Source organism: Erigeron canadensis, chromosome 9 (assembly GCF_010389155.1).
Source record: "Erigeron canadensis isolate Cc75 chromosome 9, C_canadensis_v1, whole genome shotgun sequence".
NCBI lineage: Eukaryota > Viridiplantae > Streptophyta > Magnoliopsida > Asterales > Asteraceae > Erigeron > Erigeron canadensis.
The window spans coordinates 18,044,132-18,062,857 of NC_057769.1; the positions used below are offsets into that span (position 1 = coordinate 18,044,132).

Genomic DNA, 18,726 nt, shown 5'->3' on the forward strand with positions numbered 1-18,726 from the left:
AAAAGATTAACATCAAACGATTAACTTCAATGAATTAACTTCAAAGCCTTTAAAATGTGAGCCTTAGAATTGTATTACAGCGGACAATAATAAGTGCACAGAAACTGCAATAACAGACCCCCCCCCCTCTTTACCAATGCAATCAATTCTATCGAACATCGATAATCATCAATTATAGAAAGGCTTAGTTAATAGACATTCCCTTAAAAACTGATATCGGGTCTTCTTGTTGAAACTCGATCTTCTGACACTGTATCCTGATCTTCAACCTGCAAAATCTTTGTACCTCTATGACAACCAACTAATCCAACACGTCTCATCGTAGTTCTCCCCCTCAACAGTAGCCACCTCCGAATTAAGCATTGCAATCTTCCACCCTTGGATCTGTTGCGTGAGAAATTAATCACGTCTTGCTTAACCGACATGTAATAGAGAAGTTGAATGTCCAACAATCAGTATCACATCAATCAGCTCTCACAAAGATAAGAAACTTTGCAACCTGAATCACAAAATGTAGTACCATAAATCATGTGTCAACCAGCAGTGTTTGACTGTCTTGTACCTTCACAATTCCACTAACCACCCGAAGTCTTTCCTATTGGATCTTCCCTTCAGTTATATACACCACCAAGCAACATAAAGATCTTAATCTCGCAACCGACATAAAACATCGCCTGATTATCATCTCTATATTTTTGGAATATAAATAGGTTCAATCTTCAAATTCTCAACTACAAGTAACAAGCTTCATTGCTCCAATGTTTGGACAAAGTTTCCACATTTACTAGATGTTGAAGATCATCTGTTGTATAATCTCAATCAAAATAGAAAACACTATGATCTTCATTCTTTACTCGGATGATCTATATACATAAAGCACACCAGCATCTATAATTAGATCTTGTTTTTTCTCTCGAGTAACATAGAGTTTTGCTTAGAAACCTGAATGTTTAATCCCCCCCCCCCCCTTTCTCTGCAAAAACTCTAAAAATCAACCCATCTTAGTTTTTAATTATCTCCCATTCTTGAAGTTCTTCAAAAAGTCCTAGAGCTAACTTCAGTATTAACTCTTCGCCAAAACTGGATTTTACTACCGTATCATGTGTGCTCCATCGTATCTGAAAGTCTGTATTTTTCTCATATTGAAACAGACCATAACCTCTATGCGTGAACTTCAATAAATTTCTAGCTAATAAAGTCGAAGGATGGGTTGGAAGTTCAAAGGGATTTTAAGGTCAAAGAGATTTTAAGTTAAAGAGAATTTAAGTTCAAAGAGGTTAAGGTCAATAGATTTAAGTTCAACGGAATTAAGGTCAAAGGGTTTTAAGTCTACAGGTTCGAATATTAAATCAAAGAATTAAGGTCTAAGAGATTTAAGGTCAAGAGAATTAAGTTCAACGGATTTAACTTCAATGGATTTAAGTCACGGCTTAAGTTCTAAGAATTTTAAGGTCAAAGAGATTTAAGTTCAATGTAACTTAAGTTCTAAGTATTTAAGCTCGAAGGATTTAAGCTCAACAGTTCCACAGTAAGTTCAAAGGGTTTTGGTTCGAGGTAATTAAGATCAAGGTTTGTTTAAGTTCAAAGGAATATTAGGTCTCAGAAACACAAAGATTTCGGATCTCAGGAAGGAACTCAATCAAAACAGAGGCAAAAAGTAGGTTTTCGATTGTAATCACAAAAAGACTTTGCAAAAACAATCCTAAACACAAAATCAACCAATATAATCAAACAATCTCGCCCCTGGTGGCTCTGATACCATTGTTAGGTCCGTTTGACCAAGACATATCGAGATATAGATGTGTGAATCCATCTAGATCCGTTCTTGAGACTATAAACAAACACGCATTTATACAAACCAATATAGATATAGAACATGAGATATAAAATAATTCCTTTATCATTAATCGAATGAGTACAAGAATGAATCCGTTTAAAATACATCTCAATGATTCCGAATTACAATAAATCAAGACGACTCTTGATAATGAATTACATGGTGGCGGAATGGCGGGGCATAGATCACTACACCAATCCCTATGGACGACTCTCCGTTGCAACTAGAACCATCAACTGTAAACAATAACCTAAGAAACCTATATATAGGCTGAACATATATGGGTTGAACTTCTTAAACTCGTGTCTGACATAATAGCTTTGATATTAATAACCTCAAAGGATTAACCTCAAAAGATTAACATGAAACGATTAAATTCAATGATTTAACTTCAAAGCCTTTAAAATGTCAGCGTTAGAATTGTATTGCAGCGGACAATAATGAGTGCACATAAACTGCACTAACACAACACAAAAGCCATATTTGTTGAACATGTGCATTAATGAAAGACGGTATATGTAAGCTCGTGGGCTAATTTGCATTACGTATTAAATTAAAACTAAAACGGTACCCGCGAACTACGGCGGTGTAATGACAGTGATGGGTGGTGGAGATGTAATGGTGACAGTCATGGTGACAGTGACAGGTGGTGGCGGCAACGTGCGAGTGTAGTGACGACAGTGGCGACGATTGGTGGTGGCGTTGATAACGGCAGCGATAAATTATTGAAACTTAAAATTCAATTTTGAAGGTTGAAAATGAGATTTCTTTTATATTATACATAATAATAAAATTGGAAGTACGGGACTGCGTGCAAATCTTTTTTTCTTTTTTTTAGAAGTTTGAAAACTATATATATAGAAGTTAAAGCAATTGAAAACAGAAAGTATCAATTGGAATAGTGGTTAAGTCGCTTGCCTACCAAAGCTCATAATCCGGGTTCGAATCTTTGAACGTTTCTTAATCACAACATTCCATATATTTTCTGGTCATGGGCTTTTCTTTTTTTTGTTAACGGGCCTTAGTTTTGCCCAAATAATCTGAGCAAGTCAAGCAGTCAAACATTCGAACTGAACTCTATTTTATTTATTTTTTTCATTAACTTTGTTTTGTCATTCTATCCAATTTTTTTTTTTTTTAATCTTTAATATTTAAAACTTATTTAGACACATATATTCTCTGAGGTTTTAGACCATATGACCTTAACCTTTTTTAATTTTTATCTTTTAGTACAAACATTTGCAATATTTAAAGCTTATTTAAACACATATTATATGGGTTTTTAGATTATATGACCTTATTTAATGAATAACCTTTTCTCCGAATAATTTTTTTACTAAAAATGTATTTTGTATTTTGTTTTCATTAATCGGTTTTGGTGATAATTTTTATAATGTTTGGTTGTATTTTATAACAATATAGTTAAATGGGAGCAGTGAGTATACTTTATGTTTGTAACTTTTTACTTTCATACTTGCTATTTTCAAAGTTTATATAATCTTTTAATGTGTTATAATGTCAATTTATTTTTAAATTTCTTTGCTATATAATTACTTCTTCATTGAAAATATTAGGCATGAGCAAAAATCCCAAAAAACCGAAACCCCAAGTATATTTTGTTCATCTTGTGGTAGTAATAACATATTTAGATTGTCTCTTATTTGTTGGATTAGTATCCTCTCCTGCAAAGTAATAAATGGGTCAAAGCTCTCAAGTCCAGTGAGGATTAAAATGTGCAAAGGTTGTACACATATAGCCAAGGATTATAAAGAAAAGTTGTACACATATAACCAATATAAACAAACAAATATTTACTAAACATTTTAGCCCATTTGACTTTTGTATGACTTTTGTATGAAGTTAAAAATTACAGAATCTCGAATTACTAAACCGTAGTTGTGAAAATTCGGTACCAAACGGGCGGTACCAAACGGGAATAGAAAAGAAAATCTCGGTACCGAAACCGGTACCAAACCAGTACCGGTTTAGTATGAATTCGGTTTCGGCATTTTCGGTATCGGTATGGTTCGGCAAGGTATTCTCATCCCTAGAAAATATCAATCGAAGTTGGTTTTTTTAACTGTCTTTTGTTTCTGAAAATATGTTATACATTTTATATGTTATCCCACAATAACCGTAATGTCTCTCAGGGCAACGTCCGAATGACATATCTCGTTAGATATATATATAGATAGATTAGGAATAAAATTAAAATACATTCTTTAATAATACAAAAGTGACGTCATTTCAGTCAACAATCTTTTGCCCAAAATCAATAAGTCTTGCACAATAACACTATCTCCAAGCATCAAAGGCCACTAAAACTATATGCTGAGCCAATCATTCAGCTACAACGAAGTCAGTCAGTTACATTTTAACCAATCACTGATTCCATTTTCATCTGCATAGTAGTTAATATGCTGTTTTAAAATTTTACCTGAACCATTCAATTTCTACAAAGGTTTCATAACCTTTTCTGTGCCCGCAGTTCCAGTACCTTTTCGGATGGTTTTCGCCTTCTTTTTAAACTTGCCCCACCTATATCTTCACCACCAGAAATCTCCATTCCTGCAAGGGGATACAGATATATAAAATGTAGTATTCATCGTTTATTGCAAAAATGTTACACATAGCAAGTATAACTTCTAAAGCCAATCATAGCGGAAGGCAAAAATGTAAAAATACAATAGAACCACATATTTGATGGCTCTTTTCTAGATGTGACCACTGTGACCCATAACTTGTAACCAGGTCAATTCGGGTCAAATCAAAAGATGTAGCTAAAAGGGATCATATGGGTGGGTGTGAGTGGGTCAACCAAATAAATGCCGCCAAACTATTCAACAAGAAAAACTCCAAAACCAATTTATTTGATGATTTATATCATCTAATTATCATAACACTGTTTTTGTTATGAAAGTAACTTGTTAATTATTTATGAATAGAAAATAGAAAGGACAAAAGATTGTTCAAAAGTAAAACCAACCCGGCTAGTACCCAAAAACTAACCCTTTTTAAAAAGGAACATAATTTCACCCAGTATCAGTTTTAACCACCTGCATTGCAAACTCTAGTTGTTTCAAACAAATAAAATATACATGACAATCACTCTAGCTTGAGAATCATCACATACAATCTAGTATTGTACTTTGACATTTTATACGGTCATTGAGTAATCACCTTTTTTTTGAAAAACAAATTTAGACTTAGAGGCTTTGCCTCTTCATATACCCGACTCCAATTCCAGGGGAGGCCCATTATGGGAAAAACCCCATGTTTATTTCTGGGAGCATTGTTCTCACACTAAGATTTGAACCCAAGACCTATAAGTCTCAAGTTTACCAAGTACCAATTGATCTATTGATCACCTAAAATGTCGTATTAATCACCTAATTTCCCCATACCCAGATTGGCCTTATATTAATGTCATTATTTGTAGTAGACAAGATTCTTTGACTTTTCATCATATACAACACAATGAACAGTAAACACTTGCAAAAACTGCACGCAAGTAAAAATCACAATCTCCATAAGGAAGATGGAATAATCAATCCATGTATAGGTTCCATTGTCCAGGTATAATTTCAGGGAGTGTTTGAATGCACATGTACATTGATCATTGTGATTTGAAGTTAATAATGACAAGTAAATTGGTCATCGTGCAAGAACATAATAATCAGTTGAAAATGTCCATTCAAACACTCCCTAATAATGGTACAAAAACGGTGGGTAGCTAACAGGGTGTTTATTTATGTACTCACAATACATAGGGTGTGGCTTTTCACAAATATGTCAGGTTTGGTCGTTCTATAATTTTACTAATTAATTCTTTAAACAAAACTGCCAAACACTTAAAAATCATTGCTAATAATGTAATTTACCAATTTTACACAAACAATTTGTCCAAAAACCACTTGAATGTTTGTAGCTAAAGCAGCAGCATTAACTTCATAAGGCGGTAAACATTTAAACATATAACTAATAAAGCAACTATATAATCCTTGGAAATCTATATCAGCAAAACTAATATATAACATTAGAACTGATCACAAATTACCTTCGATTTGATTGGAATCATGGTTCAGTCCCTGAGCATCAATTCCTGTCTCTTCAGAAAATGGGGAATCAGAATTCTTGCAGTCACCTAATTCTGTGGTACTTTCAGTGTGTTTCTCAGGGTGCACAGAGACATCAGGACATGGATCTGCTGGCAAGAAGTAGAGTTCCTCCTGTGAGATATCTGAATCACTAAAGGATGTATCCTTATCCACAGTTGTAACATCAACTTCATCATCTTCATTTGTTTCTGATTCTTTCACCTGCAACAATTCACTGGTAAAATAAGACACTCAATGCAGAGTTCCATTTACACAATGGGCTATCTCTTTTACCCGGAAGATGAAAAAATGGAAGGTCAGGTAATGGGTCAAAACTGGTTCAGGTAGAAATGAGGCACTTTAGGAACTTGAGAAGGCTCAGTTTGACCAACAGACATCTAACTTAGACAAAAAAATTGATGTGTAAGAAATAAAATTAGGGGAATTATTATACAAACTATATTGATACAGGAAAAATCTAAAGTTGAATACAATTGTTTGTGGTTATATGCACTAAAAATACAGTTTTAACCATTTACTTGTTGCTATTTTGGCTATCATATATAAGCTGTTAAAAAACAAAACCAAAATTAACCATTCATAAATAAAATAGTATTTCCACCTCTAGTACCTGGTTAAAGAGGATTTGGGGCAGAAACTAGTTAACATTAGAGCAAGGAAAATCATGCAACTATTGGCTTATTTTCTTTATTTTTAAAATAAATAATTAATGAAGAGGTCCCACCGTGAACCAACATATGTTGAAGAATCAGCCGATAAAATTCATTAAATATAATTACAGCAGTATCTTATAGTTATCAGTATAGCAAAAATCCAACTTTAAACCATAGAACGATTCAAAAGTTTGTAAGTAATTAAATACACCTCATAATTCCAATTACTTTGTCCCCACACTCTTTTTCGATCCTTTACCATTTTTATTTTACCCATCTGACCTTTCGAAAGAAAAATATAAGCCAAATGGGTCCATCGTTAGTGAAATGGATCAAAATGGTTACCTTTTCGATTTCTGGCATCAAATCAAATTCATCTTCACGTTCCACATACTCCTCGTTTTCCTCGAGTTCCTTAAAATCTGGGGCAAATGCACTCCAGTTCTCGGTGTAATCTTTGGCCCAAATGTAAACTAAGCCTGTTAATGACACAGAAACTACTATGGGATGAACAGGATGCCATGCCAAATCCATCAACGCTTCCTTTGGACCTTCAAGGATTTTCACAAGATGCCCAGCCCGATCCCATATGTATATTTTGTGCTCACCTTTGCTTGCAGAACCTCCAACAACCCACTCACCATCGCCACTGAAACACGGTGCTTTCCAGTGCACTCTAGTGACAGAATCTTGAAAATCCCTAAAAAGAGATAAACACTTAGACCCAACAACCTTTAGCATTTCAACATCACTTGAAGCCTCATGCATATCATCAAGAACTTTAAGTGAACTTTTTAATGGCAAAAGATTTTCATAGATTCTAATTGTACGATCACTCGAGTTCGTAAGAAGGTAGTTTCCATCCCTACTGAATACTATATTTTTTATCAATGCACCACCTACTATAGGGACAACTCCACAAACCCTAATGTTTTTGTGATCAATTATAAGGATTTCCCCCACTGAATTCCCGACATAAATCAAATCCCCGTATTTGTTAAAGCATGCTGCTGTCGGAGTGTATTGAGCTGATCCATCAGAGAACTTGCTTTTAGATGGAGGGATAGGCCCATTGACTCGTTCAGTCAATGTTACAGGAAGTGTAGTTGTGGTTTGGGTGCACAAATCGACAATCATGGGAGCAGATGAGAAAGGGCAAACCAAACAAAGAGTAGATTCTGACGAACTGCCACCGGGATGCAGACGGGCTTGTAAAGGGGTTTGTTGTAGCGTGGTTCGGTATAGTTTTTCTCCCTTTATGACGTCCCATAGAGTTAAAGATTTATCTGCAGCTGAAATGAGTATATGATGACCATTTTTTGACCAGCAAACACTTGTTACGGCAGCAACGCAGTCTTTATCCCTGAGTTCTTTTGCAATTCCTCGGGTTTCAAAGTCCCAGACAACACAACTTCCATCGGAGCACCCAGCTGGGAAAATAGCATAATAGATTCTTAATAAATGCAGCATATTAGTTCAACAAATCACACATAACAAATGTGGTTATATATCACCCTTCCCATTTAAGAAAAAGCTTGATCTAACCAAAACTACCCCTCTCCTTTGTTCATTATTTTGAACTAGAACAGTACTCGCGCGATGCGGGTGGCATCTATGGTGGAAATGGCAGCGATGTAATGGCGGCGGCGGTGGCAAGTAGCGTAGGTTATTGATATAATGTGATTTAGATGTATTGTACATCATGCAACATTGTTGAAAGATGAAAATCCTTTTTGCTTTATAATCTTAATATATACTATAAGACAGTTGAACTAATGACTTATTAACCAATCAAATCGCTCAATTTCATAAAATTGGCTCTCGCTTATGTCATCACTTAGATTAACTATAAATTAAAAATCCTAATAATCATTATCCAAACATATTATTATATTAGTATTTATATTTATATTTGTAGAAAAAGTCTCATAATTTACACTTTTTTGTTTTTCAAAAATAATTTACACTTTTTACCCTTTAATTAATTTATATTTGTTTTTAGCCATCAACTTGAGATGAATTTTTTTTTTAAATTTTAATCATTTATCTAATAAAAAATATTTCAACGTATGAAATATTGTTCACAAAAAATTATTTCAAAGATGAAATACAACATATGTTTTCAATGTTCTAGAAATATATATATTCTTTTAAATTTGTTTACATAACTCAAATTAAAAGTCCTAATTGTTATCAAAGAATATGAAAACAAACCTAATTATTATTTAATTACCATAGGACAGATGATTGAAAATAAATCTATTCATGTTATGGGCCAACATCATGGTTAAAGACATATACTTGAATGTCAATTACAATATCACAAATATGTTTATATTTTAATTCTTAATTATCTTTCATAATAATAACACTATGAGTACAATTAGTTTCAATAAAATTCTATAATAAAGGAATTATTGTAGCATGTGCCTTGTGGAATGACTACGGCAAACAATTCCATCAATATGTCTCAGCTAATAATAACAGTGACGAATGTGTGATTATTGTACAACTTGCAAAGTATAACACTTAGAACCTACATTTTCAAAATTATAAGCTTTTATGACTTAAATGTATGAAGATCTAATATTGAGAATATCGTAAGTCCGTGTCCAGTGTCGGACACGGGTCTAAAATCTAGTAAATATAGATATAGATATATCCATGTAATATACTAATAATAACTTTAACGAAAATATTTACAACATATATCCCTCAACCCTAAAAATAATTATACTACCCCGTTTTATATCAATTAATTTTACAAAACTAACTACACCGCTACCGCCATCGCCACTACCACCACCACCCATCGTCGTCACCACCGCCACCACCACACATGGGACTAGCAACAGCACATGTAATAAGACAATACATTCCCAAATACAGCCAAGAATGCCGGTTACCTGCAAGAAGAGTTCCCCGCCGATTAAAAGATATGCATTTCATGATACCATGTTCCAGATACTCTTCTATCACTTCTGGAAAATCCCCCTGCAACGGATCTTTTCCCCACACACAAACAAAATTGATCACCAACAACTTATTATTGTGGAAGAAAATCAAAAGAAGAAAAATTATACCTATAATTGTAGCATTCATGGCTAGCTTGAAATTGATTTTAAGACAGCAATAAAGGCGTAGTGGTAGATGTAGTGTTAGGCCTTAAAGAAGGACAAGGGTGTATTTTAATTGCAAATTTCCTGCAAATAGCACTGGCAAACGAAAGTGAATTCGTAGTAACAAAATCAAACCAATAAAGTTAATTTATAAAAAAAAAAATCGTACCGATATCCATGATCCGTTTGATTAATACGGTGTTTGGGAACAAAAGACTGATTCAAACCTGGAACTAGATTTTGACGCCAGGGTAAAACAAATTGACGGCGAGATGATAACTCTTTTAGGGTTGCTCAACAAAAATCACACCCCTTTGTTCATACCAATTAGGGTTAACATCACAAATGGCCCCTTTTGTTGTCAAAATTTAGCATTTTGCACCCTGTGTTCGGTTATTGTCACTAAATGCCACTCTCGTTGCATTTTTAATCACCGGACAGCCCTCCCTCAAACGTATGTCCATCTCAATCCGTTAATGCCTTCACGTGATACCCACGTGAGGGTATATTCGTTTGTTTGCTTTGTAAACTCCTATATCAACACTTTTATCCCCTTTTTATTAAACCTAGCCCGATCAAAACTTCCACAGTTTTTTTTGAACGGCAAAAAATAATGTATATTACTATTAATGACAAACTAGCAAGGTAATATTTGCCTGAATAATACATTTACAAGACCAGTCAAGAGTAATTACACAAGAAGAGTCTTAAGTTTAGTTATCTTGTCTAATTACTCTTGACTGGTTTTGTAATTGTATTCTTCAGGCAAATAGTACCTTGCTAGTTTGCCACTTTTATTTCCTACTTTTTCAAATGAAATTGGAAACTTATATTCTATCTGGATTCATCATGCTGGATACTTTGTAGGATTTCCAAGTAGGGAGTATTACCAGGGCCAAGAAGTAATAATTGATTATATCGATAGTGATAAGTTTTAAATCCATGAATTTAACTATTAGGGTGGAGGAAGTTCCTAGCTCCCTGCTTTTTCTCCTCCTCCCCGCTTCCTCCCTAATTGCAAGGGAATTCCTCCCCGCCTCTCTCCGCCCCTCCCCACCCACATAATGCCAAAAGACAACAAAAGACAAAATAAAAAAGGAATATAACCTGAGACTGGGTCTCGACATTCAGCTTGTCATACTCGGACTTCTTGTTGCTAAGAGCAACCAAAATCACATGACTGAAGAACTTTCACTTCCGATTAAGACAGTTCTTCGTGAAGGTGTTTCGGCTAGGCTCACCAACATAATCCATCTGTCTGTAAACTCCATATCTAAGTGCCAGTGAGTATGTGATGGGACCATTTTCTCATCCCTCTTGGGCATCAATACCCAATCCAAGTGTCTGAACCAAATCCCTAGGAGTGAACTTGATGACCTGATTATTCACCCGAGCTTCAATCCTCTAATTTTCTCCAGCAATGTATCTAGCAGATGCCAAGAATTGACGAAGATATGTCAAATGTATCACCGGATCTGCAATGAGAACCCTTCGGACTCTGGATCGTTGGAAGAACTCCATAATTTGAACAAACTTTGCTGCATTGTCCTGGTGGACGTCTAAGTTAATCAAATAATTATGAATTCTATGGAATCGTCTCTCGGCCATATGCGAAATGATACAAACAACAACAAACTAAAGGTTAACAACAACAAATAAAATCAAACCTTAAAGCTTTTAACATTTTCTAAGCCCTTGAAACCTTTTGTTTCATAAACTCTGAAAATGTTATCAACTTTAACCATCGACAAATAAGGTTAAACGATAAAATTCTTAACGTTTTCCAAGATAGTGAAACCTATTGTGTAACACCCCAATAAGTTGGAATCATGAGGGTTACATACTAAGCACAACACGACATTGAAATTAAGTAGAGACAATTTAGAATTCATTCAAAGGATTGGAAATCCATATAATTCAATCAATTACAGTTTCAAGATCATACAAAAATGCATAAGGAGCACACCCATCAAACGTTTACAAAATAATAGTTCAAAAGATGGTAAATGATCCTAAGCATAACCCATAATCGGGTATCTATGAATCACGGATCCATGAAGTCCAATCCAAGCACAATCAAGCAACAAATAATCATATACGTCTTCCATTAACCTGTTCACCTGAAAAGTGTACTAAAACGTGTCAAGGTAAAGTTGGTGAGTTCGTAGGTTTAAAAACCAAGTGTCGGGATATCGATTGTTAACGATACACGAGGATTAGGATACCTAATCACAAATCAACACAAGCCAACGTTTACGTTTAATAATAGTTATAACGGCATGACTTACATAATAAATAATGCACGTTAACTGGCACGGCTTACATAATGAACAATGCGTAAAATACGTTTCTGACACGACTTACATAATAAATAATGCGTAATAAACTGACACGACTTATATGATGAACAATGAGTAATCATAAACACATACAATCACGTTAACAAGCAAAACAATTATAACAAGTGAGCATTCAACATCTCGTTCCATATCATAACAAGTTAATCAACTGACAACCGTTTAATAACGAGTACACTTTCCATCCCAAATAAAGTAAACGTAGGGGCTACGAAACTCACCTTTGCCTTGTACCGTATAGTTATAGTTAAATGTAGGTTTATGACGAGTTACAATTGTCCCAAGTTCTTCAACAATCAAGACCTATCATTATATATATATATATATATCCGACATGTGCGTTAATATAAGTACGTGCACTCGTTATTATTTCCATACATATGTATTTATGTTATTTTCTATTTACATATATATTAATGAAAGTCACCATTTGTATAATGTATGTATCTAAATTTGTATATATATATATATATATTAATATGTAAGTAATTTAAATTATATATGTTAATATGTGAGTAATTTAAATTATATATATAAGTTAACTTGTAAGTAATTTAAACAAAACACCATATGTTTGAGTACTCGACTTTGGATGGCCCAAGACAACTCGAATTGGACAAGAAAAGTAACTAAGCGCAACTCATACTAGAGAGATTAGGCCCAATCTGGTAAGCCAAGTAAAAAGGAAAAAGGGACCGAAATTTCATACATGTAAATACATATGTTTATATATATATACACACACATTTATCAGGTTCTTCTTGTACACCACGCTCAGTTTAGGGTTTTCTCACTTTTCTCCCAACAGAACACGATTCAACAAGGACCAATAAGACGCCACGTACGACTGGGGTCAATCAGAAAAGGAAGGAAGAAAGCAGGAAGAAATCTGGAAAAGTCAACAACCCACACCAGCGTAAGGTACGGTGGTGTTGGGCGTAAGGTACAACGGCAAGGGGTATAGGTGGCGTAAGTTATGGTATAGGAGAGCATACAGTACGATGGGCAGTGGTGGCTGAGCGTAAATTACGGTAGACAGGGGCGTAGGTTACGCTGCCCCCTAGCTTGCAGTTTTGACGTCTGGAACTTGAATATGGGGCATAAACAGAAGGTTTGGGGCGTAAGGTGGAAATTTGAGATGCAGAGCACCGTAAGGTACGACCAAGTTATTGATTGCTTGTTACATGTTGTGAATAAGAAGACCATGGAGAATGTTATTGATAAGCTCATACTTGTAGCGAGTGTCTATTTCATATGGCAGGAAAGGAATACAAGATTATTTATGAAGACTACTCGTTCGCCTGATGTTCTTGCTGAAATTATTTTCTCTACAGTGTGGTTGAAGATGCTTACCTTTAAATATAAAAGAAAGGTGCATTTAGAAAGACTCATCGCAGCATGGGACCTCCCGGTCTCATTACTTATTTCTTATTAATTTTCTGATCCTTTATGTTGCGTTTGTCTTGTAATGTCTTAATGTTTGGCTAGTATTATGTATTCTGGTCGTTCATTGTATTGTACATGGGTGCATGGACGTTTTGTAAAGTCAACTAGCATTTAGCTATGTTGCATGTTCTTTAAATTTATTTATATAATAACCAGGGGTGACGGTCTTTTACCGAAAAAAACAACAATTTACGCAAAGGTTGTTTTAAAGCCTTAAGCTTCTTAACAACCTTAAAGATATGATATCCTTCAACTTCATTACTCCATGACTCCATAACCACAATAAGTTGATTCTCCTGCACTACCTGTCAAACCTATTTCTGTTTCAGAGGACGGTTCAACCCCTTATGTTCCAAGAGGCTATACTACCCATCGGATACCTTGAAAATAGGAGTTCTTGCCCCTAGAACTGTACCCTTTGGTGTTGTACCTGATGTCATAAAAGTTGTTGTCTCATTGCCTCAATTATGATATTCGCTAGGAAGACTTGCTGAGTAGATAAGACTTTTAAAATAGTAAAAGAATGGTAGAAAGATGTCTTGTATATATATCATTTAAGCACATTACAAGATGAAGCACAAAGCTTTTACAAGTTTAAGACATCTAAAGGTTAGCTGCTTCAATCTCCCAGACTTCTTTTTGCTTGGTAATCCTCAGCACTAGGTCATCTCTTCTGTGAGGCTTCATTAGCTCTTCATCAATTCTGGCACTTGCTATCTTTACAAATCTTCTGATGCTGATCAGAAAACCTGTAGAAGCTTTTTCAATCTCTGCCAGTCAAAAGTTGAGCTGGTTATTTTGAAAATTGAGAAAAAAGATGCCAGCAGGTGTCTCTAATACTCTCTCTTTTTCAAAGTAACTTTTGGGAGGAAGTCGGAGATTTAAAGCAGCATCACCAGAGATGGGAGGAAGGTCAACAGACAAAGGTTGATAAACTTCTTTCCTTTTTCTCTGTATCCTTCTGCCTGCGAATGAGGTGATAGCTGTTGGAGTATCAAATACTTGCCTCAACATTGGCAAGTCAGCCTTGAACTTAGTCTCGTACTCCCTGGCCTTCACAAAATATTCCTTCAGCATCTTTTGAAGATGGTCATAACTGGTAGCCTTCTTATCCTTAATCAGCATATAGACTTCAAACCATTCAGATGCACCAAGAGTAGCTGGTTGGACTCCTTCATATTTAACAAGCTTGTCAGCACCCTCCCTCAAGATCTTCAGGTTGGTCTTGAGACCCATTTCAGCTTTGAAGGCCTCAACAACAACTATTCTTTGAGGCCTATTCCTATCCTCCATATACTTCAACCACTTGGCCTTTTCATCTTCGAACTTGGCCCTCTTCTCGCTGAGCTGCTTCTCTACTTCAGCATGCTTTTGTCTATAGACAGCTTCAGCACCACCAGTGGTTAGAATCATTCTTTGTTCTCCATCTAGCTGATCCTTTTCAAGGAGAGGCAACTGCTTGATGCACTCAAGGTTCTTCCTTTCATTATCTTGATTCTCCTTGATCCTATCCAACTCCTTGATAGCTTCATCTTGAGTTTTTCCCTTAGCAGTCAATGCCAGAATGTCAATCATTTGATACTGATGACCTGTTGGGGAAGTGATAGACAGAGTTTCAGCAGAAGGAGGTCTTTGGTGCTAAATGCTGGTAAGATATAGCTTCTGAGCCTCGGTCATTGGAACAATGATAGCATTTCCAAGGAAGCGCTGATGAAAAATTCGCAGAACTTCCCTGGACCTGTCAGTGGCCATTTTAGCAGCGAAATTGGCCTCGGCTTCAGCTCTAAGTACTTGGGGGTCAAATTCTTCCCCAATATCTTCAAATCTTTCAATTTGAGGAGCATTTGCAACCACCATTTGTTGCTCCCCCTCAGCATCAACTTCTTTAGTCTCCCCCTCAGCACCAGCAGGGGAACTTCAACCCTTTCATCCTCAAATTTACCTTCTTTTGTCTCCCCCAGCACCAGCAGGGGGAGCTTCACTTATGTTTTCCTTACTGACGGCTACAATTGCCATTTCATTAGCATTTGTAGTGTCAGTGGAATCCTCATCCAAAACTTGCTCAGCAGATTCATCATAAATATCTTTCACTGCTTTATTGACTGCTTCGCTGACCATATTTAAGAAAGTAGCATCAACCTTCTCCCCCTTAGAAGTTGTATTATTAATAACAACTTCCACAGTTGCTGTCTGCTTAGATTGCTGATTGAGAAGTTGGGACAGCAGCTCCTTTATCTCACCAACCTTTTTCTCCAAAGTGATTTACCACTGACGATCTTCCTCAGTAAGAGAGACTAGAGGAGCGGGAAGATCAGCCACTTGCTTTTCCAAGGGATTGATTGCCTTGGTGTTCTGCTCAATCTGAGTGTCTAGAGGAGAGATAAGATCAATGAGCTTTATGAGTTCAGTAGCGGTATGATTGCTGGTGGAGACTGCCTTCTTGGCTGAATAGCTGGTTGAATTGCCAAGCTTTAACAATGAGCCTGTAGAACACTTGATGGCCTGCTGATCCGGTCTGATGGTATTTATAGATATGCGAATTTTTTCTTGATCAACACCATGGAGACAGATTTTTCTTTGAGTTTTTTAATATTTGAAGTGTTCTCTTGTTGCTTGTTGTACCAACTGGTTAAAGTTTGTACCGGACTATCATATTCAACATCTCTTAATTCGACGGCGAGGTTGGCTGCCCTTATAAGATCATTTAATTGATGCTCCACCCTTGCCAACCTATCAGCAGAGTAAGTGGAGTGAGAGATACCCAAACACTTAGTCGATTAGGGTTCAACTGCTTGTCTCACTGTTGATGAGCAGCCAGGAACACTTGAGAAAGAAGAGGACATGCCAAGTGATAACATAGTGTTCACTGGCTGCATGGGTGGAGTCTAAGGCCTTGCAATGAGAACAACTTCAACATTTTCTTCGTTTACTGCTGTGTTGTCACCAGCAGCAACATCTTCAATATATTCATCAGTTGTTGTTGCATTGTCACCCGCAACAGCATCGGTAACGGCATTTTCAATAGTGGCTGCTGCATTCTCACCAGCAGCAGCAAGCTTCATCATCATCAACCTCCATATCACTAGCTTCTTTTTCGTCAGCTTGATTAAAGGAATCCAGCTGGAATTCATTGCCATAAAAATCTAAAAATAGTGATAAATTTTTGGACTTACTTGTTAGAAATCCAAAAATCACTATCTTCAACATTGTTAGAAATCCAAAAATAGTGATAAATTGTAATTTAAGTTAATGGACTTACTTGTTGTTAAGTCATAGTTAAATGATTTCTAAGGATGAGGGACTAGATGTGATAATTAGCATAAATGTATAGTTAGACTATAAATACTCCCTCACACCTTATAATCATAAGCCTTTCACACATTTCCTTCATTCTTGTAACAATTACACACTCTTAATTCCAATCATTCCTCTCTCTCTCTCTCTCTCTCAAAAACACACACTAAAACACCAAGAACACACACACATCCAAATCTACCATTGAATCTGTGAACCCAGGACTGAAATCGTGTTATCTACATGTGGTATTAGAGCAAACATCATTTTTGATATCGATCCATCACTAAATTTGATCTCAGATTCATCCAAAAATCAAAATCAAAACCGTTTTTTATACCATCGACTTTTTCTTCATTTTTCACCGATCAAATCGCATAAAATCATAGATTTTTGTTCATCAATATATTCCTGATAGTTTAAAACATAATCCTGTCAAGTTTCAAGTTTTAATTCAATCTAAAACTCGAGATTGAAATTTTCAGTTTTTGGCGCTAAAATTTGGGATTTGAATTTGTTGTGTTTTTTGCTGAATTTTGTTTAAAGATTTGTTGCGGAGGTGAAAACAAACATTTTGCAAGTTATTTCAAGTCATAACTCTATGTAATTTGAAAGATATTGATGTTTTTTAGAAGTCATTAATGGAGTTTTTGAAAATACCAGTTTTTATGATGAAGAAGATGATGCTAGGACGATTCTCACTAGGACGATCTTCATCAGATCGTCTCAGTGCTTGATATTTCACTTTTCATACTTTAAGCTTTGTGGCTTGTAGGACGATCTCCTCAAGAGCGTTCTGGCAAGTGGTTGTGGTGTGAAGTATTTGTTTGTGGCTAATTAATCCGAAAGGATTGGTTTGGTCAATTCAAATACTTGAAAAGTATTTGATACTTAAAAATTTTGTGACAGAAAGCTAGGACGATCTCCTCAAGATCGTCTCAGCTCACTGATTCTAGAACGATACTGACAAGATTGTCCCAGTTTCTTTGAAAAGTTGTTGTGGTTTGGTTGATCATTTGAAGTCGTTGTGATTGGGAATCACATACTTCCTGGGTAACTAATCTCATTGATTGGTTTTGCTCAAATTTTTTTCAATCCATTTCATACTGAAACTCTGTCCATTTTTTACAAAAATACTTAGAAAATTTCTACAAGTATCAACTCTAGGACGATCTTACTCCAAGACCGTCTCATTTCCAGAATTCCAAAACAATTCTCTCAAGATCGTTTCATTTCATTTCATTTCATTTCATTTCTTGAATTCAATTCCAAAACTTACCTCAATTTCAATTTCATTTCATACTTAACCAAATTCCACTCAAATTCTCCAAGTCGATTAACTTCAAAATCGTCTTACTTCTTTCATACTAGGACGATCTTCCAGAACGATCTTGCCTAGAATGATCTTCTTTCAGGATCGTTTCATTTCCTGATTTTTCCAACTTTTATTTCATTTCAATTTTCAAATCAAATCAAGTTCAAATGGCTTCTCGTGAAGCATTGGCATTAAGTTCCGATACAAGACCTCCAGTTCTCTACCGTGGTTCCTATGGACTATGGAAGAAAAGATTTATGGACTATGTGGAATGTCAACCAAATGGTCACCTGCTTAAAGATTCCATCCTTAATGGACTTGCAGTTCATCGCCATCCCTCTACTGGTGCAATACTCACTCTTGATCTTTTGAATGCTGAACAAAAAGATCGAACAGCTGCAGATAACAGAGCTAGATCATGCTTGTACAAAGCACTACCAGATGAAATCTATGGCTCTGTTCATTCTTATGATACAGCCAAGGAGATATGGGATGAGGTGGCAAGACAAATGGAAGGATCTGATGTGACTTCAACAATAAGATTGACAAATGTGTTGACTGAGTTTGACAACTTCAGCAAATTGCCA

General features: G+C 35.7%; 1 protein-coding gene across 2 annotated transcripts; it reads right to left on the reverse strand.

Annotated features, from left to right (window-relative positions):
* Positions 1-4,040: 4,040 nt before the first annotated feature.
* Positions 4,041-10,022, reverse strand: LOC122582584 (protein RBL). Of its 2 annotated transcripts, none has more exons than XM_043755000.1 (6): positions 9,897-10,022; positions 9,692-9,811; positions 9,515-9,613; positions 6,954-8,038; positions 5,895-6,156; positions 4,041-4,405 (listed from the first exon to the last, which is right to left on the reverse strand). In XM_043755000.1, exons 2-6 carry the CDS (start codon positions 9,708-9,710, stop codon positions 4,302-4,304), a joined length of 1,569 nt encoding a protein of 522 aa, XP_043610935.1. In that variant the 5' UTR covers positions 9,711-9,811; positions 9,897-10,022; the 3' UTR covers positions 4,041-4,301. The 2 variants fall into 2 exon arrangements, with proteins under 2 accessions (XP_043610935.1, XP_043610934.1); XM_043754999.1 differs by having other exon boundaries at positions 9,692-9,823.
* Positions 10,023-18,726: the final 8,704 nt, after the last annotated feature.

What these genes read in the sequence shown, in the direction of transcription:
- LOC122582584 (XM_043755000.1), bottom strand. An exon ending in GCGGGGAACTCTTCTTGCAG is followed by an intron (nt 8,039 to 9,514) that starts GTAACCGGCATT and finishes CTATTTTCCCAG; the next exon opens with CTGGGTGCTCCGATGGAAGT. An exon ending in TGATGCCAGAAATCGAAAAG is followed by an intron (nt 6,157 to 6,953) that starts GTAACCATTTTG and finishes GAATTGTTGCAG; the next exon opens with GTGAAAGAATCAGAAACAAA.